At 36.7% G+C, this 27,357-nt stretch overlaps 1 protein-coding gene across 1 annotated transcript in view; it reads left to right on the forward strand.

Annotated features, from left to right (window-relative positions):
- DNAH7 (dynein axonemal heavy chain 7) overlaps nt 1-27,357 on the forward strand; it is a 260,029-nt gene that overhangs the window by 59,763 nt on the left and 172,909 nt on the right. Inside the window, exons 16-22 of the mRNA XM_032405789.1 lie at nt 2,359-2,583; nt 4,700-4,846; nt 6,985-7,670; nt 9,656-9,842; nt 18,510-18,703; nt 20,158-20,366; nt 23,153-23,283. Of these exons, the coding sequence (XP_032261680.1) occupies nt 2,359-2,583; nt 4,700-4,846; nt 6,985-7,670; nt 9,656-9,842; nt 18,510-18,703; nt 20,158-20,366; nt 23,153-23,283 (1,779 nt within the window). The remainder of the gene's footprint in view (nt 1-2,358; nt 2,584-4,699; nt 4,847-6,984; nt 7,671-9,655; nt 9,843-18,509; nt 18,704-20,157; nt 20,367-23,152; nt 23,284-27,357) is intronic.

Consider the following 27,357-nt stretch of genomic DNA (forward strand, 5'->3'; position numbering starts at 1 on the left):
TAAATATGATCTCTCTTAGAAGATTTTTATATTTTAGTTGTTGTAGGATGTCAAGTGATGCTTTGATCATGGATGATTATAAAGTAGCTGGAGAATTCCATAACTGTATATTCCTTTGGAAAAATGAATATCAAGTATGAAGAGTGTCATTTAATTCCATCACTGGAAATATTTACAAATTTGGAGTTATTTAGTGTGAATTTCTATTGTTCATAGTGACCTGTAACAGAAATTAGCAAATAGGATTCATTTAACTGGTATTTAAAATATTTCTGCATCTAGGGTTCCTGGGTGGCTCAGTTGGTTAAGCAACTGCCTTCGGCTCAGGTCATGATCCTGGAGTCCCAGGATCGAGTCCCACATCGGGCTCCCTGCTCAGCGGGGAGTCCACTTCTCCCTCTGACCCTCCCCCTTCTCATGTGCTCTCTCTCTCTCTCTCTCTCATTCTCTCTCTCAAATAAATAAATAAAATCTAAAAAAAAATATTTCTGCATCTTAAAAAATTTAGTCACACAAGGGCAAAATAACTTCTCAATTTATTCAATACCCAAATCAGTCATTTATTATCAGTTGGGGAAATAAAAATCCAGTCGTTTGACTAAACAGAAATCTGATTAACCAAATTATACAAATATATTTTCAGTTAGACATTTTGTTACTTGTGGAAACCACCATGGTTCCCATCTTATTTGTTTGGATTTGTAGCATAATATTAAGTCTTGTTAGAATGATTTATTAATGAAAGGCTTTTAGACAATGTTGGCTTTTTCCTTTTTAATTACAAAAGTAAAATTTTAAACAATATGGGATTGTACAAAGTAAAAAACAAGTTTATCTTTTTCCATAATTCCTTTCTTTAGAGTAATGATTTTTTTAGTATGAATTCTGCTTTTTCCAAACATATATACAGTATTAAGTATAAATAACACTAGAGAGAGAGATGAAGAAAGTCAGAGAAATGAAGATTAGACTTTTAAAAACCTAAAAGAAGCATTTACTTCATAGACAGGGAGGTGTAGGATATACAATAGGGAAGGTGAATATAAGTAGTTACAAGTAATTGCTAGTCTTATTTTTCAATGGGGAAGCAGGTTTCCTTCAACATTTATATTATTCAGATATATAAATTAACATGTATCAGAAGAGCTTTGAGAGCACTCTATGCGTATATGTACGTGTACACGCGCACGTGTCTGCATGTGCTTATGTGCGCACACATATACATACATACACTTGTGCGTTCACCACCCCCCCACAGATTTGTTTTTGCAAAAAAAAAATCATAACTCTGCTGCAAGTTACTTTATTCACTTAACAATATACCTTCTTTATATTTCCAAGATCAATAGCTAATTACTCTAATATGATTTATTAAATGATCTGTCATTTCACTCCTGATTTTAAATGCATTTTTTCAACACTAAATTTCCACATGTACATGGATCTAGTTCTGATCTCTGTTCTTCTCCCTCCTCTATTCCTGGGACAGAACAAGAACTGTTTAAATAACTGTACCTTTATAAATTATATTTTCATATTTGGCTAGTCTCTATCATTTTTTTTCCATGATTATCTTTGCTACTCTTAAGTATTTACTATTTCAGAGGCTTTCAGAATTATGACAAATTTTGTTTTTTAAAATGCCATTGCAATTTTGATTGAAATTGCGTTGGTTTTATAGACTTCCTGGAGGAGAATCTACGTCTTGAGAATATTACATCGTAACATATATTTCCACATTTATTCAGAACTTTTAAAATGTCCTTCAATGAAGTATTACAGTTTTCCTCATACAGATTTAGCACACTTCTTGTTAACTTTGCCTATAGCTATATTTTACTTTTTGTAATTAAAGAAAGTGTTGTAGCCCTGATGTCTGCTGCAAGTTTGCAATTTGACGTTTGTTACAGTGGTGATTCGACTAATACTTGTCTCCCCCAACAAGTCTATAAGGGCAAAGCCCTGGTCCCTTGGTTGTCATACGGAATTGCCAGCACCTGGCAAAGTGTCAGGCACAGGAGGTGGGGCATTAGTAGGTACCCCAAAATGCTACTGTGAAAGAATACATGATATCACCCGGCTTCGTCGCTCCCAGAAACCCATAACATTCTTCTCTGGTTTTCCAGTGCTTCTTATGCGTTGTTTAGTATTTTCTGTTTTTTCCCACTGCTGTTGTGTAGAGGTGCTTGGGACTGATGACAAGGAAACTGTGCTGCAGTCTCCTCTCTTGAACCAAAAGTCTACATTTCCAACAAGTCTGTGCAGATTCACGCATCTTTATGCATAGTGTCTCCACAGCCTATGTTTTGACTTGAGCTGTACCTTAGTATGCCATTTGCAATTTTTGTCTTCCTGCAGGCTTATATTCAGAAAGTAGAGACAACTGACATGGTTGAACTGGGCCAGAGATTGGTGGATTCTAAAAACTGCCTCGCTTTCCTCATTGAGTGCACAAACTTTTCTCCAGCAGACATCAGGCTAAATAATAATGTGTTCCAGTGGTATGGAAGAATGGATGAAATTTTTGATGAGCACAGGAAAATCATTAAGGAGAAAACAGAACAATATCAAGAAGGCCTGAAGGTTGGCATCATAGATATTTTAAATTATTTTCATTTTCTGGAAATGCTTACATTTCAGCTTCTTACATAGTATCATCAGCTCCTCTGTTTCATGGGTCAGATACTTAAGCTTTCTCATGCCATCAATTTTAGCAGAAGATGGTATCCATACTGGCTTGATAGGGTATCATTTCTTGACTTTGCAAGGGTGAAAAATTCTTATCTATTGCCCACAAACGACCATTAATAAAAATAGTGTTTGTCTTATACAGTTTATAGTACTCTTTTGAGTTATTTTTATTGTTTAACATCCAAGCTCCCTCAGTGAAGTGTGCCTTCACACACTCCAACTCATCTAAGGATTGTGCCCAGAGTCCTCCCTCGAACATTCAACAACTCTCACCTTTTCTGGTGTCCTACATGTAAGATGGTTTGTGATTTTCCCCTTGTCTACTTGTCTGGCCTCATCTTCTACCTCCTCCGATCCTTGTTCTTGACTTTTCAGTAACCCTGAGCAACTTTTAGATCCCTGACCTCTGACACCTCTCCTCTCTTGCACGTTCTCTCCATTCACTGGCAAGCGCATCCCTGGCCCGCTCATGTGCTTGTCTCTCTCATGTACTCAATTGACTCTCTCAGAATTCCTCTCATCAGACCTCAGTTCTGCTTCTTCTCTGCTCCCACTACATTTTTAACACACCTCCCCTGGACTAACTACCCGATCATGATGTTATTGTCAGGTGCATCTCCCCAGTAGACGGTCAGCTCTTTGATGATAGCAGGCCTGTTTCATTTGTTCCTATTCTCCCTTTGTACCCATGGGCCGGTGAGGTGCCTGACTCACAGGAATAGTGTGAGCACTCCATAGCTATTGTCTGAATAAATGATTTCATGTTTTCAGTTTCATTTTACAGATGAAGAAGCTGAGGTTCCCAAAGTGAAGAGACCTGTGCCAGGTCAGCCAGGAGAGATGTCCCTTGATAGCAAATCACATTAAAGCAAATATGGTTAATTGGCAGAACACGTTTGGAGAATAATTCATAGGCTTAACCAAAAACCTTTATTTTAAACTGTAGTCTGTGTTTCTGTTGTACATTTAGGCCTTTTCAGATTTTTTTTAAACCTGTAGAAAACATCATGAATAGCAAATATTAGACCCAGAAGTTATAACAGATTCTTAGAAAACTGTTAGGTGGCCCAGAATTATCTATACTTTACTGCAAAATATACTCTTCTACAAACTTCTCATAATGTTGATGAATTTCATCTTCTCATTTTCCTTCCCCCACTGGGCCAGAGCAATAAAACTTCCATGAACTGAAGAAGACAGAAATCAGCCTAGATAATCCATAAAATATAAAATCTATTTTTGAATAACCCAGATTTGACTTTTGAATATTTTATTAAGAGCTATTTTTTTTAGAGCCATTTAATTTGGAGCACCTTACCAATGACAATTTTATAATGAGCTTTTCTCATTAAAAAAAAAAAAACAAACCACACACCTGTTTTATATTGGAAGGATAGAGTTTTTAGATTTTAAAATCCAGATATATTTACCTTGCATATTTCCTGTGAAGAGAGTCCATAGGACAAGAAAAATAACCTTGGAGTATTCTGTTTTAGCAATTGAAAATTGAAAAGATAACTGAATATCAGAACACAATTAAAGAAAGTCTGTTTTTTTTTTTTTCAGTTGTTTGTAAAAATGCCATAGATCTCGTTATAGTCCTTAAAAAACTGGCTTTCTTTTAGCCCCATACTTGATTATTAAGAATTTTAAAAAATTCTTATAAATCATTTGTTAGCACACATTCTTTAGCATGCTTAACAATAATACTACTGTTTAACCCGTTCTTATTTTACTGGTTAGAATTTCTTAAATTGATAGAACAAAGTTAATTTTATCTAATTTCTGAATTATAGGAATCTTAATTCATTAATTTTAAATCCTGACTCTTAAAAATTATGCATGTTTTAGATCCTTGTCCTCTTCCAGATGATTCCTTTCTTTATATCTTGCCAGTGACAAAATAGAATAATAATTCTGATAATCTTTACAAATATTTAAACTTCCTTGTGATGCCTAGGGGTTTTACCTTTAAAAAAATCCTAACAACAAATATTGTTTGTACTAGTTACGGTGTGAACGGTTTGTGGAGGAATTGGAGAGTTATGCTAAACAGGCCGAAGAATTTTACTCCTTTGGAGACCTTCAGGATGTACAGCGATACCTGAAAAAGGCTCAAGCACTGAATGGAAAGTTGGACTTAGCAGCAGAAAAGGTATAATTTTAAAATTTTTAAGAGGATGAATTAGTTCAAAAGAAAGAGCATTGAGTTTGAGTTCTATATTCACCTTTTAAAAATAGATTAAAATAAAAGTTCAACTACCTTTAGAGAATAATATAAATGGTGCAAATATCACTCTGCTGTACACCTAAAACTAATATAACTTGGTATGTTAACTATATTGGAATTAAAGTTTTTAAAAAATAATAGGGGTGCCTGGGTGGCTCAGATGGTTAAGCATCTGCCTTCGGCTCAGGTCATGATCTCAGGGTCCTGGGATCGAGTCCCACATGGGGCTCCTTGCTTGTTGGGGAGCCTGCTTCTCCCTCTGCCTGCCACTCCCCCTGCTTGTACTCTCCTTCTCTCTCTTTCTGGCAAATAAATAAATAAAATCTTTTAAAAAAAATAAAAAATAAATTAAAAAATAAAAAATAATAAATGGCAAAAACAGATCCAATAGACATGCTTTGAGGAGAAGCAGCATTGCTGTTTCCTTTTGGTAGTTATCTCAGCAGCCTCTGTCTTTTATTTAAAAGATAGAGTGATATTTCCATCTGCTTATTTTTTATTTTGCATCACTGAATCATTTACATCATGTGCTAGTACCTGCTTACTCGTTAGTTTGCCCGTCTTCATAGAAGCCAGTGTAGATTTGGTGGCTGTGTTTTTAAATTAGACCCATCATCTTCTCCCATTGGGCCACTTTGTTCCCAATATTGCTATGTCAGAACTTGGCTTTCTCGTTAGAAGAAGCTGGAGGTGGAAAAGCCATACCCTTTGCCAAAGAGGATGTTTGAGATTTTTAATTGTATTTTTTTTATAAAAAGGGGAAATACGAAAACAGACCACATTATGATGCTTTCCTGTTTCCTAAAATCGAAGATTTTAGTATCTTGTTAGTTCAGGTAATTAAATAGTTTATAATAGTCACAAAAGTGTGAACACATGTTGAGAAAGGAGAAACCATAGGTTTTAGAATTCGGTGGCCACTGAAATTTTGGGTAACCTGCATAATTTATATACCTAACTCACACTTTTCAACTCTATAGATTTCTCCTCTAAACCACCCATATCCTCACATACTTCACTATTAAACAAAGAGGAAATTAATACTTTCTTTGCCTCTTCTTTTTTTTTTTTTTAGGATTTTATTTATTTGAGAGAGAACAAGCTTAAGTGGGGGGGAGCAGGGGGAGGGGATGAAGCAGACTCCCCACTGAGCAGGGAGCGCAACCCTGGGCTCCATCCCAGGACCCCAAGATCATGACCTGAATGAAGGCAGATGCTTAACTGACTGAGCCACCCAGGCATCCCTTCTTTGCCTCTTCTTACCCTACACACATCTTCAAGACCCGTTTCTGGTTGCATCTTCCCTACCTAAACATCTATTCACCATGATCTCTTACCTCTGAGTGAGAGCATTTTTAGTATATACTATTCACGTATATTAAAGAGCTACTACTCTAAGACATCTCTTCTATTGCCTCATATTATTGTTGAACAATTGCAATTTAACTTTCTACATATGCATGTCTATCTCCTGAGCTGAAATACTACCTCCTTAGAGTTGGTATTTTGCAACATAATACTTTTTTCTCTATTTTCCACAGTACCTGATAATGCTGTGTGTATTAAAAGTACTTAAGTTCTTGGGGCACCTGGGTGGCTCAGTCGGTTAAGCGTCTGCCTTCAGCTCAAGTCATGATCCCAGGGTCCTGGGATCGAGCCCCACATCGGCTCCTTGCTCAGCAGGGAAACTGCTTCTCCCTCTCCCTCTGCCTGCTGCTTGTACTGTCAACTAAATAAATAAAATATTTAAAAAAAAAAGTCCTTAAGTTCTTGTTAATTAATAAATGATGGTATAACCTCGATATATCTGGATGGGCAAAGACTTCTTTACATATATGTCATTACTATTTTAACTTAACCAGATACTATTCTCTGGAAAATGTAATAAAAAAAATAGAAAGGATAGATTACTGCTCAGCAATTCTGGATTATGGCCTAATTTCAGTTTAACTTTGGGGCTTAGTGAGGGCTTTGGGGTCACATTAGATTAAAAATGTTTTTTAAAAATTAATTTTGAATATCCTTCACTTCTAGAATAATATATTTTATACCTATCATTCCAGATTGAGCAATTTAATGCTGAAGAAGAGGCGTTTGGTTGGCTACCATCAATATATCCTCAACGTAAAAAAATCCAAGATGGTTTGAACCCTTACCTTCGTCTCTACGAAACTGCTGTTGAATTTAGCAACAAATACCGAGGATGGACTGAAGGCCCGTATCATAAGGTGAATCCAGACCAAGTAGAAACAGATGTTGGAAATTACTGGAGAGGACTGTATAAGCTGGAGAAAATCTTCCACGATTCTCCAAATGCATTGGCAATGACAAAAAAAGTAAGAGCAAAGGTAGAAGATTTCAAGCAGCACATTCCTCTCATTCAAGTGATCTGTAATCCTGGTTTGCGCCCCAGGCACTGGGAGGCCATGTCCAACATTGTTGGCTACCCACTGCAGCCAGCAGATGACTCCACTGTCTTCACTTTTTTAGACATGGATTTGGAACCATATTTAGATAGGTTTGAAGGTATTAGTGAAGCAGCTAGCAAAGAATATTCTCTTGAAAAGTCCATGGACAAGATGACTAATGAGTGGGATACAATGGAATTTGTCATTCTTCCTTATAGAGAAAGTGGGACATTTATTCTGTCATCAGTTGATGAAATTCAGATGTTGTTGGATGACCACATTATTAAAACACAAACTATGCGAGGCTCTCCTTTCATCAAGCCTTATGAAAAACAAATAAGGTAAAGTAATATTTATATGACAAGGTTTATGCCATGTTACCAAAATTGTATGTAATTTGTATTATCACTTGTATGTAATATACAGTTCTTTTTGAAAGTTGATTCTGCACTTCATACTTAATATTTTAAATAGTTGATTGGAAGGAATGATAACCTTCTTTGCATTTGGAATAGTACTTACTCCTTTGCTATCATCTGTAGTCATAACAAAGGTAGTGGACAATCAGCCTCCAGAAACTCATTTTTATTGCTTACAGTCTGATCTTACACATTTGACTCAAAAATAATTTCACATCTCTGCACATAGCTCATAGAACATATAAACTATGAAACTGAAGATAATGTCATTTTCCAAATATACTAATTAGGTTATTGTAGATCATCCTTGAAAGTTTATTGTAATTTTCACTTCTATGCCTGAAGGATGGCTAGGTAAGTGCAGAAGTATGAATACTATGACTCTAGTCTAGAGTTTCAGGCATCTGACACAGATGATTAAATTAAATCCTTATCCTGTCTGTTTTTTTAAATTTTTGTAGTTTGTAAGAAACAGTTTATATTTACCTTCAAAAAGAGAGTAAATCCAACTCCTACTACCATCTTCAATAAGAATTTGTATGACAAGGGCAAGCTAACTGCTTGGCAGTGTCCACCTCTGGTTATTGATGTGTTAATCCTAAACTTGAGTATTCTCTGCCATTGGCCTAGTTCCCCCTGTTGCTCTGCCTCCTACCTTGCTTGCTCCAATGTGCTCATCAAGAGTAATTTTTTTAACTACTCTGAAAGTGGTATAACCAGATTGGATTTTTAAGGGCTATCCATGAGATCATTAGCTAGTGGGAAATTTTCCATGTCAGTCAGGGATTAGATGGAGAAAGAGGGAAGAACGATGGGAGGCAGAGGCATTTCTTCTTGTGAAAAGAGGTTAAACAAATTCACTGATAAATGTTGAAGGGATTTTAGAAAAGCGTTTGAAAATGCCTGGTGGCTTTTAGACTTCTATTTACAGGGCTTGGTTTCAACAGTCTAAAATTACAGGTCACTAATTATAAATGAGGAGTAATGTATTAATCTACACATAAAGCTATCCCATCTCTAGGGTCTGTTGCCGTTGACCGATCATTCTTCTCGACGGCTATCTTATCTTTTGTAGCACAGTGATCGCAGCAATCTGGGTTCCAATCTGGTGCTATCATTTATTAGCCAGGTGGACTTGAACCTCGCTATGTGCCTTAGTCTCCCCACTGGTAAACAGATATACTGGAGCTTATAGGGTTATGGTGAGGAGGGAGCAAACACATGCAGAGACCTTACAATCGTGCTTATAAAATAATTAGTTTATAGTGTAATTATAATATTCTTGAGGAAATCTTGTCATTATTTTTGTACTCCATATTTAGAAATGAATAGATCACTATTGTAGATTAAAAATGCTTCCTTCTCATGAATGCCACACTATTATATTTTAGATTATGTAGATTTTTCTTTAAATGCCAGTTAGATCTTATGAAATAAAATATTGTGTTCTAGAAATAAAGCCTTTATGGCCTCAATTTTTTTTTTTTTTAAAAAGGGGAATGTTCAAGGAAATGAGTCTTGGATGTAACTACCTTTCCTAAGGAGTTCAAAGTGCCCTTCACTAAGAACATCATTACTGTCTCCAAAATCTCATTTCCCAGTTTGTACCCTCCAGCCATGGAGTTGATTTGCAGGAAGGTTTATTGCTATGGCATATCCAGAAACCAGCCATTTGTAGAAAGGTATATCTGAACATGTATATTCCATATAAACATAAATGCTGGTGCTATTATTTTAAAACAGATTTTGTGGAACAAATTTCATGATTTGTTGTCAAATGAAGGTAGAGGAATGGAATGGGAATAGCAGCACTGCATACAAGATTGACAATCATAGGTATCGTTTTGAGTTTTGTCATTTGAAACATTGCTTGATTTGCTGTTGAACCAGTGTGTTTTGCTTCTCAGAGAATGGGAGAGCAAGCTCCTGCTGCTTCAGGAAATTCTGGATGAATGGCTCAAGGTCCAAGCCACATGGCTATATTTGGAGCCCATTTTCAGTTCTCCAGACATTATGTCTCAAATGCCTGAGGAAGGAAGACGATTTACAACTGTGGATAAAACATGGAGAGATATAATGAAAAGTGTTGTACAAGTAGGTGAAAATCTCTGAGAATGTAATTATTTGGTTGAAGTGACAAGATTTTTGTTTTCAAAACAATCCAAAAAAGTCATTGTCTTTTCCCCCACATAGGTTCCTTTTTCAGATATTATTTTAGAATCCTAGGAGGAAGAAATATAAACTGAGTAGATATTTTGTCCTGACTACTTCTTGGGGTCCAAAGTAATTTGCATTATTTAATGACAGGTGGTTCTATTAGTGGTTCCTACTGGATGCTCTGGCAGGAAGTCACCATATGCAGCACGTGATGTCCCCTCTATTTTATGCCCCCCTTGTTGTGGGCTGCACCATCACTGAAATGCACTACAGTGGGAACATGGCAGCATGCCACTCAAACAATAAGTTTCTCTTTAGGCATCTAAAAAAACAATGAGTTGCTATAAACATCGGGGTGCACGTACCCCTTCGGATCCCTACATTTGTATCTTTGGGGTAAATACCCAGTAGTGCAATTGCTGGGTCGTAGGGCAGCTCTGTTTTCAACTTTTTGAAGAACCTCCATACAGTTTTCCAGAGTGGCTGCACCAGCTTGCATTCCCACCAACAGTGTAGGAGGGTTCCCCTTTCTCCGCATCCTCGCCAACATCTGTCGTTTCCTGACTTGTTAATTTTAGCCATTCTGACTGGTGTGAGGTGGTATCTCATTGAGGTTTTGATTTGGATTTCCCTGATGCAGAGTGATGTTGAGCACTTTTTCATGTGTCTGTTGGCAATTTGGATGTCTTCCATGGTGAGCGCTGTGAATTGTGTAAGACTGTTGAATCACAGACCTGTACCTCTGAAACAAATAATACATTATATATTAAAAACAAAAGAAGATAGTAGGAAGGGAGAAATGAGGCGGGGGGAATTGGAGGGGGAAACGAACCATGAGAGACTATGGACTCTGAGAAACAAACTGAGGGTTCTAGAGGGGAGGGGGCAGGTGGATGGGTTAGCCTGGTGATGGGTATTAAAGAGGGCACATTCTGCATGGAGCACTGGTTGTTACACGCAAACAATGAATCATGGAACACTACATCAAAAACTAATGATGTAATTTATGGTGATTAACATAATAAAATAAAAAAAATCCAAGAAATAGAAAAAAATAAAAAAAATTAAAAAAAAGATGAGTTGCAAAGATAAATTTAAAAAGACCAATAAACACAAACAAAATGCAATCAATCAAAACACAAATACTGAACTGACAATTTAAGGGTGGAATTTGGTTCCCAAACTAGTAGCACTGAAAAAGATATGATTTTTTGTTCAATTCAAAAGACATTTATTGCCCACAAAGCATGGTTTGTATGTTACTGGGGAGTTAACATTAAAGTAGAAGAAATATTAGTTATTAAATTATATTCATTAAATGAATGTAAATTTCTCCATTGGTGTTTTTGATCAAATACAATACTGGAAGGTAAGATGAGTATTATCTTAAAATTTTCCTACCCTAAAATAGAAATACACATATTGTTATTATTTAAACTTTGAAAGTTGTGACTATAATCGTAAATATGGATAATACTGTTTTTTTTTTTTTTAAAGATTTTTTATTTATTTATTTGAGAGAGAGAGAATGAGAGAGAGCAAGCACATGAGAGGGGGGAGGGTCAGAGGGAGAAGCAGACTCCCTGCCGAGCAGGGAGCCCGATGCGGGACTCGATCCCGGGACTCCAGGATCATGACCTGAGCCGAAGGCAGTCGCTTAACCAACTGAGCCACCCAGGCGCCCTGGATAATACTGTTTCAACATCAACTATATGACTTGCTAGGAAAAATATTCAGAATGATAGACATGGGTTTAATAAGTTTACTTCATTTTATGTAGTAATACTTGAAACATACCTCTGTATAAACCAAACTTCTGTAAAATTAATCACACCGGAATTCTATATTTAAAGGACCTATTGGTGAGTCACTTTGTAATACATTTAATCATCTCTAATTTATTTTAAAAATTTAGCCTTTTGTATATCATTTCCTTACAAAAGGGCAAACCCTTACAACATGTACACATTTTCACTTGGAAAAGGATGAAGGAGAATTTTTTTGGTTGTTCAAAACAAAAAGTAGATGTTTGTGTTTTCCTAGTTAAGATAATTTTTAAAATTAAAAAATACACTCTTTTTTTGGTATTTGATCAAAATACTCTTCAAAACCCCTTATTGCTAAGGAAATTTTATAGGTATTTTAGTACCTAGAAAAAGGGCAGCTATGCTGGGGCTAGTAAATTAAGGAGACAGATCTTCAATTCTATCAAACTGCTGAATTAAAAAACAGGGACACCTGGAGGGCACAGTCGTTTGAGCGTCTGACTCTTGGTTTCAGCTCAGGTCATGATCTCAGGGTCGTGGGATTGAGACCTGAGCTGGGTTCCATGATCATTGTGGAGTCTCCTCAAAGATTCTCCCTTTCTCTCTACCCCTTTCTCCCCTCTCTAAAATAAATAAATCTTAAAAAACAAACAAGTACACCTGAAACTAATAAAACACCATACTTAAAAGAAAAACAGACAAAACAAAACAAAAAAACATAACTTACTCTTGATCCCAAATAAGCAGTTTCTTTTGGGTGACACTTCCTTTACTCTTGCTGTAAGACCTGATTGTCTTCCTGAACTGGTTTTACATTTTCTTTTTCTCAATATATTAGTATTCAGGACAGCTTTTGTCCATATTCCCCAAAGCTTTGAAAATAAAGTCCATATTTTCTCAGGAAGGCTAATGAGATGACCTGTGTAGTAGAGACATCACTGAATTAAGTGTTTGATACAAAAAGCCATCAATTTCCATCTGAGGGATTCCTAACAAAGGTTCTTTTAGAACTAGGCAAGAGAAAAGACTCGGAGGTTAAATAGAGAATGTGAAAGATAATTTAATATTCTGAAACCTGCTACCAAAGATCCTGTCTCACTAGGAGAGGCTCCGTTATTGACCATTCAATCTAATTCCAGAATTTTTCAATCACTATTAAGATAGTTTTGCCTATAAAGACTTAGCTGTACCTATTTCAAAACCTCAGTCTCATGTTCTACCCTGAGCTCTTCTCCTTTGCACAGGGTAGGTAAAGCGGAGGTTCCAGTGTTGGGGAGATGTGGGGACTGCCCTCCCACACTACTTCTCTCCTTCCTGCGCTTATTGCCCGGTGCTGGGACAAAGAGAAGGAGGGAGAGGGGGGAGAAAGATAGGAAGAGGGCAAGAACGAGAGAGGATTTACTGATATAACTGATCCAGTCAAATTGGCTGTCCTTTTTGTTGGAGGTCATACGATGGCCAGCCTCCTGTCAGTGGAGTCCAGGCAGTCACTATACTTTTACTTTTGGTCATCACAACTGGTCTAGATTTTAGATAAGTTGTGGACAGGTGAAGTCCACAAATTGACTCAGTATGGACAGGTGAAGCTCCCAACAAGCTCTGTCTGGTAAGAGATCCTATCATGAGCAGCATCTCCCAGGTTTGACATCCTCTGTGAGATTTGGCTGCATCTTCAACCTGACCTTTCAGTGGTGGTTACTGCCGCATTTTTCTCACATGTGTGTCTCTGCCCCAGGCTACAGCAGTATTTCACAAGTCAATAGCCCTTAATTTCATCTGGCTTGCAGAAAGGTGGGATCCATCATCTGTACCTTGTGGTGGCCTTGAGCACCCCTCCTTCAACTGGTCATTCCACCACACCATCTTCTCCTGCGGTTCTTTTCCTGCTCTGGTCGCACTGGAGCAGACTTTCAATTGGGAGAGATGTTAGCTTCCTCTCTTTGCAGACACTTGAAAACATTTCTAAGGATTCTCTTGGCCCACCTCCTTAAGATTCAGGGATGGAAACCAGTTAACTGCCTACCGTTTGGAGGTGAAAGAAGTGAATAATCTTTCTTCATGTATACTGCACTCACTTTCAAACTTTTGACCCTTACAAGTCTTCATTTGTAGTCCATACAGGCAGAAGAATGCACTCTCGAACTTCTCCCCAAAACTTTTCCTCTTGTAGTCTAACCCCATCTTAGTACACATAAATACCATTTCCTTGGTTGCTCAGGCGAAAAACTTAGGAGTCCATTCTTTTTTTTTTTCTTTCTTTCTCTTTACTATAGTAAATATGATCACTTGGCACCACACATCTCCCTTCTTTCTAGTGAGCTGGAAAGCTAAAAATCACCTCCCTCAGACTCCCTAGCATCTAGTTTTTGGCAGTGAATGAGATTTAGACAACTATAAACACTCACTTGGGATTTGGAAAGCATAAGTGAAATTGAAGCCATCTTGTTGCCATTTTAGGTATTTCTGCTGTCAGGCAAGATGATGAGCACAAGACTTCTTTTTTTTTCTTTTCCAGCAAGACTTCAGTGTCTGGTCATCAGTTTTATAGGTATTTAGAGGCAGTGATGATGGTGGCTTTCTGAGCCCTAGATTCACAGTCACCATAGTGTGTCCTTGAATGCAGTAGTGCTCGTGGTGGTATCCTGTCCTGATTGGGGCAGGGGTAGAGACACTCCTGGAAGGTCAGCCTCACAGTGTTTCAGGAGTCTCTCCTGAAATGTGCTCCCCCAGACCTTCTAATGATTTTTGTAATCGCTTCATTCCCTACATTAAGTATCTTTTTTTGCTTAGTGTACCTAGAAGGATTCTATTCTGCACTGAATTCTGAATAAATGTGTGAACACCTCAAAGATGGAACTAGGATTGTTTATAGGACCCAGCTGGGTTTTAGGATGGTAAAAATCTAGTTACCATTTGAAGATGGAGCCCTGGTGGTTCCTGGCATGCAGTACAAAAATCACTTAAATTATGCTCTTGGTCTCCTGGAATGAAGAGTCTATTTTATAGGTAATGCTTTGGTGGACCAAGTGGCTGCTGGAATCAGTCAGCATGGTAGGAATTTGAGATAAAGGGGATATGAGATGGGCTGAATTCTTTTAAAAGCACTGGAGAAATTAAAGAATGATACAGCTTAATTCAGAATTTAAAACTCTACTCAAAGCATGGTCAGAAGACTAAGGAGCTTCTGTGACTGCCCTCAAAGAACCTCTTATTTCTCCTCGCTACAAGTTTGACATAGCCAAAAATGAGCAATAGAGTCTGATTCTGTGGGTTGGCGAATTATAATGTAATTTAATTTGTAGCCTTGCCAGATCTGTTATATGAAAGGTAGATTACTTACCGGGAAAGAGTAGGATGGTGAGAACTGGAAATGGGGACATTTGGATTGGTTTGATTGACTCTAGGTAGTCTGACCCTCATACCGCTGAGCCTCCTTTGCCGGAAACCTTGGCAGAAACCTGAAAGATATGCAAGGCAATGTATCCCAAGGTCCATTCTGTGAATCCACATTTTCTCTCTTAGTGCTTAAAAGGTTTAATGAGTATCTTCTTAAAAGTTTTCTGTTGTCCAGGGATTTCTGATTAGGAAGTTTATGGTTGTGGAAGTTTACTAAACTGGCTTGAGCTTAATTCCATTAAGTGTATGAAACTCTGCTTTCTGTGAAGCTTCCTGGTGGCAGTAATTAGAATGCTTTCTCTATATACCCAAATGCAAGTTTTGGGCCCCTGATATCACAGGGATTTGGTTTAAAAATGTAAATCACCCAGTAGATTGTCACTTGAGCTGCTGAGAGTAGTGATACTTGTGAAGCAAAAGAAGACCCATACAATTTGTAGAATTATTCCTTTAACCAAACATATATATATATATGTATATGACAGTTAATAATTCCTTTTCTTCCCCTCCAGGAGACAGAAAGTAATTAAAGTGTCAAGGGAGTCATACTAAATTTCAAATTTCTAGTAGTTTCCTATTAGAACATCTATTGTTATGTCCTGAGAACACAGCTCATAAGTTCCATCCTGGTGCACGATGGAGGCTTGTACTTTCCTTGGGTTGCTCTGTGTGTCTACACGCTTGCCTCATCCTGCGTTCGCTCAAGCGTTCAACAAATACTGATGGAATGCCTTCTGCAGAGCAAGATCTTATGGCACTACTTCAAGGGACTTAAAGCCAGTTTTATTTTACAATGATAAATAGCTTCCCTGAAGAGTGGCAGATTATAAACTGTTCATTTTAACTCCGTGAAACTGAGGGAGCGAAGTAACTCCTCATTCCTTCCATCCACCCACCCTGCCCCACTGCACCCCACCCCCAGGAGCATCTTTCTGTCTGTCTCTTCAACAGACAGTGACGGAAGAGAAAATAAAGGGTAGTTACAGGTATATGTGCTTCTTATGCTTATACCATATTAGATTCTTCAAATATTTTATCTAGTTTGGTCCTCATAACTTTGGAAGAGGGCTCTTATTCCCATTTTAGAGATAAGAAAACAGAGACTCCAGTTAAATAAATGACCCAAGGTCACACAGGTAATAAGTAGCCTTGGGATTTAGGAACCAGGTCTACGCTTTCCTTTATCTGATGCAGTCTTTGTTATGGTCACCTTCTCACAGGAAGAAAGTGAAGGTACTTTAGTTTCCAGGAATGAGATGATTACTTTTATTTATTTTTTCTTAAGTCCACATACAAAGGTACATAGATTATTGCCTTTGTTCATTTAGAGCTCTCACATTTTTCTCAGTCATTGGGCTAATCTGTCTAAATAGGTTTGACCTCAGGAATCCAATAAAAAATTTTTACTTAAATGTTAAGTGCTTCCAGAGGTATTTCTTTTGTAATTGTAATATTTAGGGAGAGAAACATGACCTGTTGTTTTAAATAGCTGAATTTTTCTTTAGCTTTCAAACCTCAGATCCAAGATAGCAATATTGCAATAAATTCTTTGGCTGAGAATGAAACAAATCTTGTTAATTTGTGAAAGGAATTTTTAACATTTATTAGCAACTGTTCAGCTTTTTTGGTTTATTTTTTTTCTAACAAGGAAAGGCATATGTTACCAGAAGGTGGCACTCTGAGAACATCATTTTGGTTTTGGGATTTAGGAGTACCAGAGTACTCCTCTATCCTTTCTTTATTGGATGAATTGCACATTTAAATTATGACCTGAGTCTTTGTCATGCTTCTTCTTACATGCGTTTTAAACAAATGTTTATTTAAACATAAAACTGTTAGGAAAGAAAATGTCTTTTTAAAATTGTCTCTTTGAAGAGAATAAAATGATATGTTACATACTTCATGTGAACCTGTTTTATTGAGAAAACAGGTATTAATGATAATTATATTATTTGATTAAATTGCTGTGTTTCCAAGTTACATTGTTAAAATTCAAAACAAAGCAGGAAAGTGTAACTTCTCTTTCAGCTGCATTCCAAGTATATTAACAAAAACATTTTAGAGAGTCCTGCAGGAGTATAAAATTTCTGTATAGAACAGTTTACAACTGACATTTTTGGTTGATCTCTTAGTTATGGCTGAGTGCCACAAGTAAGCTAAATAAGTTAATCTCGAAATTCCATATTCATTTTTTTTAACAACCTTCTCTCAATATCTATAAATTTTCTACAATGCCCTGGTACTTATATTAATAAATATACTAGCGTCTTCTCACTATTATTTGGTCTGGCGATTAATATATCCAATGTGTTTTAGCCCTTTTTCTAACATATTGATGCTTACTTAGTAAAGAACTTTTATTATTTGTCATTGTTGTCAGTGGTGATCCCTGAGTTTGGAATTAAAAGACCAAGACTAGATCTAGATGACATCAATCAGGTGTTAAAGAAAAAGAAGTAAAAAGAATTTTATTTCAACGATATCTAGATTGTATTTTAAAAATGTGTTCCTAAAGATTTTCATAAACCCAGTGGTTATTTATACAGATATTTTGATAAATCAAGAAACGACTTACTCTTTAAAAATATCAGTTCTTAAGACCACCTTTTGGTTCTAATTCTTATTTTGCGTCCCACAGCATAAAAGAAAGCTCTTTTAAATACTTGACCGTGTTTGAAAAACTTTAAACCAAACAGCTCACAGTGGCACTTTTTGGTGATAAAATGTTCCGAAATCCGTGCCTTAACGGTAGAACAGTCTTAGCTTCTAGAGAGTTCAGGAAGAATATAGCTGGAACTTAAGTCCTTCAGCAAGCAGTGTTACAGTGTAGTGCCAAATACTTTTCGTTGCAATGTAAGATTTTTATCAAAAACTCCTTTCTTCACCCCCAAACGCTTACATTTTTATCTACTGTTATAAAACAGGGATTGTGTTATTTTATTCCTGATAACAATATCTGAAATAATGATGATTTATCATTTTAGAATACCTTTTCTCAAAGAATAAAAGACAAACATATCTCATACTGTTATTTTGTTTCTCCCATCCTTCCTGTGAGTCCCCTGTTCTTGCCCCAGCCCTGTGGATGGGTGCTCACCCTCCTACTCACCCTCCTTCCCACTTCCCTCCTCTACACCCTCCTCCCCTCCCCTCCCTTCCCTTCCTGTCTTCTTCTCTCACTCATGCTCATTTTTTGTTTCTCACACTTTCCAACTTAGAATGAGAAATTTGAGCATTATCGCTATGGTTCAAGTCAACGGGACTCTTACTAATTAAAAAGGCTAGTTAGATCTAGAATATGCGAGACTACTTTTAAAAAATAAATATTCACTTAAATTTTGGTTAACCTTTGTTCAGTTAAAAACATATAATCTCAGATATAATATGAATACAAATAAAGCTAGTACCTAATATTTTTGAGTTGGGTGTTTTTAATTTTTAGGACAGACGTGTTCTACAAGTTGTAACTATTGAGAGAATGCTGGAAAGGCTGAAAAAATCAAATGAACTTTTGGAACTCATTCTTAAAGGACTTAATGAATATTTGGAAAAGAAACGTCTTTTCTTCCCCAGATTTTTTTTCTTGTCTAATGATGAACTTCTTGAGATACTGTCTGAGACTAAAGATCCCACTAGGTAAGTAACTTACATATATAACACATAGCTAAATTTATCTGCTTAAATTTAATTTTTTAAAATAAGGCAGAATGTAAATGTGTATAATTATGTTCAAGAATATTCTAAATATTATCAGTAATCAATGTAATTATTAAAAACATAATATCATTGAAGGATATTTTTCCAAATGTGATGCATCTTGGGGAGGATTTCATACTTTATTTTCTCTTACAGGTTTTTCAGAACACGTTACTCTTACAGTGGCTTGCAATGACCCATGCAGGTGGTCTCTCATTATCCTTCCTATTTATCTCCCACTGTTTTCTTGTTCATTCTGTTATAGTCCTTCCAATTCCACTATAAAAGGGGCAGCCTCCTCCCTTGGTGTACTGTCCTCTTTGCATAAGATGCTCCTTATCTAAATATCCATGACTTCTTTTACCTCCTCTAGATTTTTGTGGAAACCTGCTCAAATGTCTGCCCCTCAGGAAGACTTTCCCTGACCGCTATATTTAATGGCAACCGTTCCAGCCCTTCCTAGCCACCTTTCCTGGATTATCTTCTCTGCCCTCTTTTCCTTTGGCATCTTTTTTTATCATCTGGGCATACTCTATAATGTACTTATTTGTTTACTGTCTGATTTCCTCTAGCAGAATATAAGCTTCATGATGGCTGAGATTTTTGACTTTTTTTTTTCCAGTGCTGATTCCCAATTCCTTAGAAGAATGTGTATGTCTAGTATATAACAGACAGTGAATGGATATTTATTAAATTTGTTAGTTTTGTGCCTTGTGCCTTCAAAGTAGGAGACAAGTAATCCAGACAAAAAGATAAATTTAGGCTCAGATTTCCATCTGAATTTTTACATTCCGCTTCTTCATTGCCTATTGAAAGATGAGTTCAATTGGTTATTGGTAATGTGCCAAAAATGAGGGCTTCAGCCCCTCCCATCTATATTACAATGACTATAGTTGAAAACCTTCAAAGCAGTTGATTTAGTGAATTGTGAGGTATGTAAAGTGCTGAACTTAGTTCATGATTTGTAAGCAGTCTCTGAAGATCCCAGTTGAAAAAGCTAGTTTTGTGCATTTGAAGTTTCTTCCAATTAGTGTATGATCTATTAGTCAAGATTGATTTGCTCCTTATGTTACTTTTAACATCTTTTAATTCATTGTGTTGGAAACAAAACCTCATGGGTGTGTCCTCTGTAGCTCTTATTATAATTATAGTTTGACAGATCTTTTTGTGATTATTCAATTAATGATGACCTCCTACTGGACTGTGTAACCCATACAGGCAGGGATCATGTCTTTTGTTCCCCCTCAGTGTTTCATCCCTAGCAGCACTGAGTAGGGGCCTAACACATAATGCACATTTATAAATTGTGGATGAAGATTGGTATACAAAGAACACTGAGAGTTAAGGAATTGCTTTACTTTGATCAATTCTATTAAACATTTTTCCCCTGACAGGGTGCAACCTCACTTGAAGAAATGTTTTGAAGGAATTGCAAAAGTAGAATTTACAGAAATGTTAGACATTACTCACATGAAGAGTAGTGAAGGAGAGGTTGTGGAACTCACAGAGACCATTTCAACGGCCAAAGCCAGAGGTCAAGTGGAGAAGTGGTTGGTTGAATTAGAGAGAGTCATGATTAAATCCATCCACAAGGTACTTGGGTGTGTTTATTATTATTTCTAGTAAAGATTGAGAATATTAATGTATCATTGGGGGCATCTGTGTCTCAGTTGGCAAAGTGTGTGACTCTGGCTCTCGGGGACCTGAGTTTGAGCCCCATGTTGGGGGTAGAGATTATATAAAAAATGTATCGTTAATAAATGCACTGTTTTCTTTAGACAGAAATTGAGTCATGAATTACCAGTTCAATTGTAACAGTCAATTAAAGACAAATATATGGTCTATGAAATTAATTTCATGGGGACTCACTTGAAAAGTGGGACAAAATACCAATTGATACTATAGAAAACTTGGGTTTTAGTCCTAAGTCCCATTTTTTGCAGCCACATGCTAGTTCTTTCATCATTAATTAAACACACCTTGTTCTACAGAGTCTGTGTTTAGTCTTGCCTTGGATGCATCTCTCTACAGTTTCACATCAATCTCTTTGACATGTATGTTTCTATAGTGAATCTTTTTGTTCCATGTATATACAAAAAATATACCAAAATGTTAGAAAATCACAAATACTTCCTATAACAGTCACTTCATATTTTCCATATCTCATAAAACATCAACTCAGTCGTTTGTAATTATATTTATTAGTAGAAAATTTCAAGTCATGGCAATAAATACAGATTAACTGAGCACTTAAATTCATTTTTTCACTATAATGTGGACTTAGCATTCAAGTTCTTCATCAAGAATAAAATCATGATTGAGTTGGGGATCAGGAGAGCAGGAATGAGAAGGAAATATGGCATGATGTCCTAATCAACAACAGTTTTCATTGATTTTTCAGATTCTCTCACACATTATTAAAAAAATTCCTTAGAATCTAAATGTTCAGTGGATATCATGTGTCTGAGTGCTGCTTTCTCTTCTTAAATATAGTTTTAATATCTGCCTTCATAATAGTTTTTAAGTAGATGTAAAGTCATTTGGACAGTTTTTCATTTCTCCCTATAGTGGATTAAGTATCCATATAGATATAGCTGGTTTCTTTGATTGAATTATTTCTTATGATAACTTCTTATTTATAGGATCACTAGGTCAAAAAGATGAGATTTCATAGGCCTTGAGACATATTGACAAATAAGATTCCCATTTATGTAGTTGTAAGCAATGTAAATGAATCCACTTTGACCACTACTTAGCAGCCTTGGTTATATGGTTTGTTAATTGATATATACAGTGATAACTCATTGTTTTAGACCTGCCTAATACTATTACAACTATTTTAAAATTTTTTTTTTGTCAAAGTGCTTAGAGAAGGTATTTTGGTTGCCATTTCAGAGTGTTTAGATGGAATGGCAAGGAATTGTGTAGGAAATATCTTCCCCAAATGTTTATGCGTAAGTTTGTGTTACTGAAATGTGTTACTCAAATGCAATATAAAGTACTACAAATAGAAATATGTGTGTTGCTATGTTTTACTGTATGTATTTGTATGCTCGAAAGACTATTGCATGCTTAAGTGAATTTGGGGTCATTTGTAAATAATAAAAAAGTCATGTTCTTGGCATGTTTGCCCCTTTATCTTACTAGATTATCATGTGTATGTCACTTCCAAAATATATATAAATTTATGTATCTATATATACACATATATTTACATATGGCACACATAGATCTATTTTACATACAATAATAAACAACTTTTCATAATCATATTTCTCCTCATCCAACTATGTAGAAATTGTGATTTAGATTTTAATGTCTTCCTCTTGTTCTTTCCACACTGTCCTTCTAGAACATGTATTTACTCCATCCTGACATTTCTGTACAGTGCCTTCTATTTTCTGTGTTCCTCCCATCTCTCAGTTGCTCATTTTCACCTGCCCTTTCTGTGGCTCCTTCTGGCCTTTGAAATTTCCTTTGTTATCAATAGCCAACACTGCCCTTCATCTCTGTTAAGCTCCATAAATATCTAGCTAGACTAGAAATCCAGAAAGGTTCATACATCCTTTATGTATTTCTCAGAAAAATCTAATTTTGACAGTCTTTTCTGAAATCAAACATTAAAGTGGGTATCACCTCACAGGCAACATTACTATTTTTGGTTGATACATATAAAAGATTAGAATGTTTCTCACTGATGGCTGGTGGAAAAAGTGGATATGTCAATCCACTGAAAATGTATGGTGGAGAAGTACATGAATTTGACATAAAACATGTAGCAAAGAGCATAAATAAGACTTCCTGACTTTCCTGGTACTTAACTCTCCATAAATGAATTATACACTTGTGCTTGTCATCATTGCCTTGGGCATCTATCTACAGACTGAGAAGAAGTGAACTCTGGAAACACAGGAGGAACTTGAGAGGAGTTGTGTGGTTTGCCTGAGTGTGCATGTGTACATGAGCCCATGGCTGAATGGGGATCTGATGAAGTTCAAAGAAAATTATTGTCTATGGATTTGACAGATCTCATTTTGGAATGGCTTAAATGTATTTCACAATAAAATTGCTTGTGCTTGATCCATCTAAATGTATCTAGGATATCTGTGGCTAGAACTGGTCAAATGAATATTTGATGTAATGTGGTTCACACAAATTGATCACGTATCAACAAAATAAAATGCTATGTATTTTTTCGCTCACAGGCATATGGATAAACTTGAATTTAGATAGTCTCACCAATGCTTTGAGTCTTCATAATTGGCTAAGATGTAAAAAGTTGAACAGTATGAATTAATCCGTTTAGGAGGTTAGCTCCTCATTGTATAGCTCATTCAAGTAAACTGTGAAACGATCTTTAGTATTTTTTTTCCAATTAGGTAATCAGAGCTGCATTGCTTGCCTATACACAAAATATGCGAATTAACTGGGTGAGAGATTGGCCAGGACAGACAGTGCTCTGTGTATCTCAAATCTTTTGGACGATGGAAGTACAAACAGCTATTTCAACGGGACAAGAGGTAAGCTTTATTACCCCCAGGTTTTTCAGCATTTTTTCAACTAGTACTATTGCCGGAATACACTAATTATAAAAAACAAAATAAAGACAATCCTCTTAAAACCCTTAAAAGGGTACTTGAGTCTCAATCCTGTTATTACATACATTTTTGTACCTTTAAAAATAGAATGGTAATAGAACTAAGAAACTTCCTAAAGTCAGAAAGATTAGAAGGAAAAATAACATAACTCTCTTTTATGCCTTGAGTAAAACCACCCTATGAAGACAAGATATTGGTTGAATTATTTTGACTATTTTCATTTTTATTCTTAATGCATTGATTTTAAATAATAATTATTGATATTTTGAGTGATGCTTAATTTTAAATATTGTAATATATTAGGCATACTAATTTAATAATATTAATTGGATTGCTGTTAATAATTAACAACAGAAACCATATTTAATACAACATTCTTGTCCTTGAGATAGGAATACAAGTTGACCGATGCACCAATTGGAATGTAGTAGTCATAGATCTTTTGTTTAAAATCATGAATTTTAAATATATTTTTGACATGGAGTTTGGTATTATTGTCTTTAAGGTACTGTTGAATGCTGATAGTGTTGAGGTTTGAGAGAGACTAATATTCTCTGTAAGCAGGCAGATCCCATAGAGAAAGGAGCTGAGTGACACATGCTTAGTTCTGTCAAACTTACCAACGGGTCATTTATTTCTTTCCTGTGGAAAGGGATGAGGGTATAGGGCAGGAAGTCAGGGTTTTCCCAGAAAAAGTCTGTCTTCCTGGAACACAGGGCATGGGGGAATAGGGGTTTCCCTCACAGCAGTAAGCTTACTTCTGGGCTCTTGGCTTCTAGCCCTATACGCATTTTTCTTTTTGTTCAGTGGGTCTAGAGAATTTTCTTCTCTCTTTACTTTTAAGCTGCCGCTCGTCAACCTCCCCACACAGGGGTTTCCTCCATCACCAGTGTAGGCTACTGGGGCAACATGTAGCTTCCTGGGTCTCCCTCCTTGCTTGCTGGTAAGCTCCCCAAACCACGATACCAACTTTATCACTCACCACTGGCGACATAGTCTGCAGGGAACAAAGAAGCAAATGTGAGCAGATTAGACAAATTTGTAAGCATCTTCCAAATTTCTTCAGTTTAAATGTGGTGTTTATCAAACCTCTACTCCTCTGTCAAGTCTTTGGTCTCACTTCAAGCAAGCTGCAAACAGTAGGAGTTGACATCTAGCATTAAATGTAAACTATATCTTTTTCATGCTTCCAGTTATCTCCCAAGCATAATTTGAATCTTGAGCGACATGCAATTTAGGTCACTCCCATGTCAATGTGTCCTCTGCTCAAAACTACCTGCCTGGAGTTCTTACCATATTGCATACAGATAAAAGAGGGGTTTTGTTTTGTTTACAGCAGTATCCACTGATACTGAGATTGAGTTATTTATTGACTCATTTAATAGTCTATTCAGTTTTTTTTTCTGCTCATGTTACATGCTGCAGGTATGGAGCCATTCACAGAGAAAGGCAAAATGAGAACCCATGCTACTTGAGGGTGATTCAGTGTCATAGACTCAAAGTCCTCTAAAGCCGTAGCTTAGCAAGACTTAGCAAGTTATACCTCTGTTATTGTTGCTTGCCAGACTGCACTCTTCTGTTGCATTTTATGGTGCTGTCATAGCTAAGTTTCATGATATGAAATTAAGCTTTGTATGTGTCCTTAAAAATAAATTCTTATTCATCTGCTTGCGACTGCCCTGTTTCATTATGCCCTTGATCCCTATCTGTGCACCTTGTGCCTGTTTGTCTTTCATCCATGTTTAGGCCATTCAAGTTCTGTAGCAGCATCATGAGAGGCTAGCGCATGTTTTAGTATTCTATAGCACTGATGGTGTTTTAAAAATTTAACATGTAGTTTTATCATGGGAGGCTAGCATATGTTTTAGTATTGTATGTGTTGATCATTTTTTCCCCTAATTAATGTGTGGTTCACTTTTGAAACTGATGACCTTGGTGGAGCAGCAGAAGACTCTTGTCTAGTTCCACAATCAAGAGCTAGATGTTACAGGGGCGCCTGGGCGGCTCAGTCGTTAAGCGTCTGCCTTCGGCTCAGGTCATGATCCCAGAGTCCTGGGATCGAGCCCCACATCGGGCTCCCTGCTCTGCCAGGAGCCTGCTTCTCCCTCTCCCACTCCGCCTGCTTGTGTTCCCTCTCTAGCTGTCTCTCTCTGTCAAATAAATAAAATAAAATCTTTAAAAAAAAAAAAAAAAAAAAAAAAAAAAAAAAAAAAGAGCTAGATGTTACAAAAGTCTTATATGTTATACTGTCATGCTCCCAGGAGACCTGTTCGATTTATTTATTCAGCGAATGGTGATTGTGGAACTAGTCTGCGTGAGGCATTACAGGGACTGTAAAATGAATGAAAGAATCACTGCTATCACAGAGCTCAGGATATTGCAAATATTGATGTGATTTTCAGTCATTGTATCATTACATATGTAGAAGGATCTAGGTATGATAAAAATATTTGATTTCAGATAGGGTTTATTTTGGCAGAATATAATAAGTAGTTACCTTTTAGATTCATTAGCTCACTGTGCAGAATGGTTTACAAGGAAGAAAATGTAACAAAAATGCTATCAATATCATGATTTTTTCCCCTATCTCTCTAATATGAGTTATCATTGATTCATATAATATTGTTCCTAAAGAACTCAGTTTATCACAGTTTGAAGTTAAATTTTCGCTCTAAATCTGCTTTCCTAGTATAGGAAAAAAACATTCTGCTACTGTGGTGTAGTAATAAATTCTTATGGACATATAATTTGTACTGTCAGGTCTAAACATTAAATTTTTATTTTATGTTTTGTGTTGAACTATAGAATGTGAGCACCAGTAAGGCTCACATGATCCTCACTTTTACTGATGAGAAAACTGAGATGCACCCACTGGTGTGGCTTATGTTCTTAGGATCAAATTGGTTCTTACTAATTTATATGCTTAACATACTTAAATTCACTAATTGGCTCCAAGAATTTAAACACTTATGTCTATTGAAACATGGGTGGGACAGAAGTTTATCTTTCACTGCTTACGAAGAGAATTAATAGCAACCGATCATGTAAATAATATGAAGGCAACAGTGTTCAAACACCAAACCTTTGAAAAAATGACCTCCTTAAAAATAAAGATAAAATTGTTCAAGCACTAAGAAAAGTGCCCGTTAGAGAAACAGTTTGCAGTCTCCAGCCCCGTCCTTTAAACTTTTTCTCATTCTTGGAAATGCTCGCTTGTAGTTACATCACTACCTGTTACCTGGTCCTGAAGGAATGAATGCACTCCTTGGTGCCCAGTGTTTATTAAATATTATTAGAGTGGAGAACAGCAACCACAGCAGCCTGCTGGAGCATACTGACCCTTCCCTCAAGCATAGTGGTTCTCATTGATTCTAACTTGATTTTCATCATAAACCCTCTTCTCTTTTTTGACTTACTAATTAGATTTACCCCCACCAAAAAAACCGATCGCAAAGCAAGCCTGGTTCTCAGAACTGGCACTGCTCACCAGCTCAGGAAGCTTACACAGCGATCCTGAAAGGACTGGTGGAACGCAAGGCAGCTGGAATCCGGGGTCTCAGGGCATCGGTGCTGCGGCAGCTTCTCTTGCGTCGTCTTTCCGCTCAGCTTGTCTCTGGCGGGCTTTGTTCTGCAGTGGGGATGAAGGCTTCCAGTGTCTTCCGATCGATCGGCATACTCTGAGTCCACCAAAGCTAGTGAGAAGGGCTTTATTCCCTCTGCTCGTACAGCAGTTCCTGGGAAGAACCATGATTGGCTCTGGTTGGGTCACACCTCCTCCCACCCCTTGTTGCCACGGAGATGGGGCAAGGTGATGGACAGCTCACCAGAACCACAGAGCAGACAGAAGGAGTGGAAATAGGAATGGAAAGGATGTTGAGTAGACGCAACCACGTTGTGTCCAGTGCATCTGGCCAGATTGGCCTTGCTCACCTAATACTTTCATAGTAAGAAAAACCGATTATTTTTAAATCATGTCATATGGGAAAAAAATGTACA

Source organism: Phoca vitulina, unplaced genomic scaffold (assembly GCF_004348235.1).
Source record: "Phoca vitulina isolate PV1807 unplaced genomic scaffold, GSC_HSeal_1.0 scaffold1, whole genome shotgun sequence".
NCBI classification, from domain to species: Eukaryota; Metazoa; Chordata; class Mammalia; order Carnivora; family Phocidae; genus Phoca; species Phoca vitulina.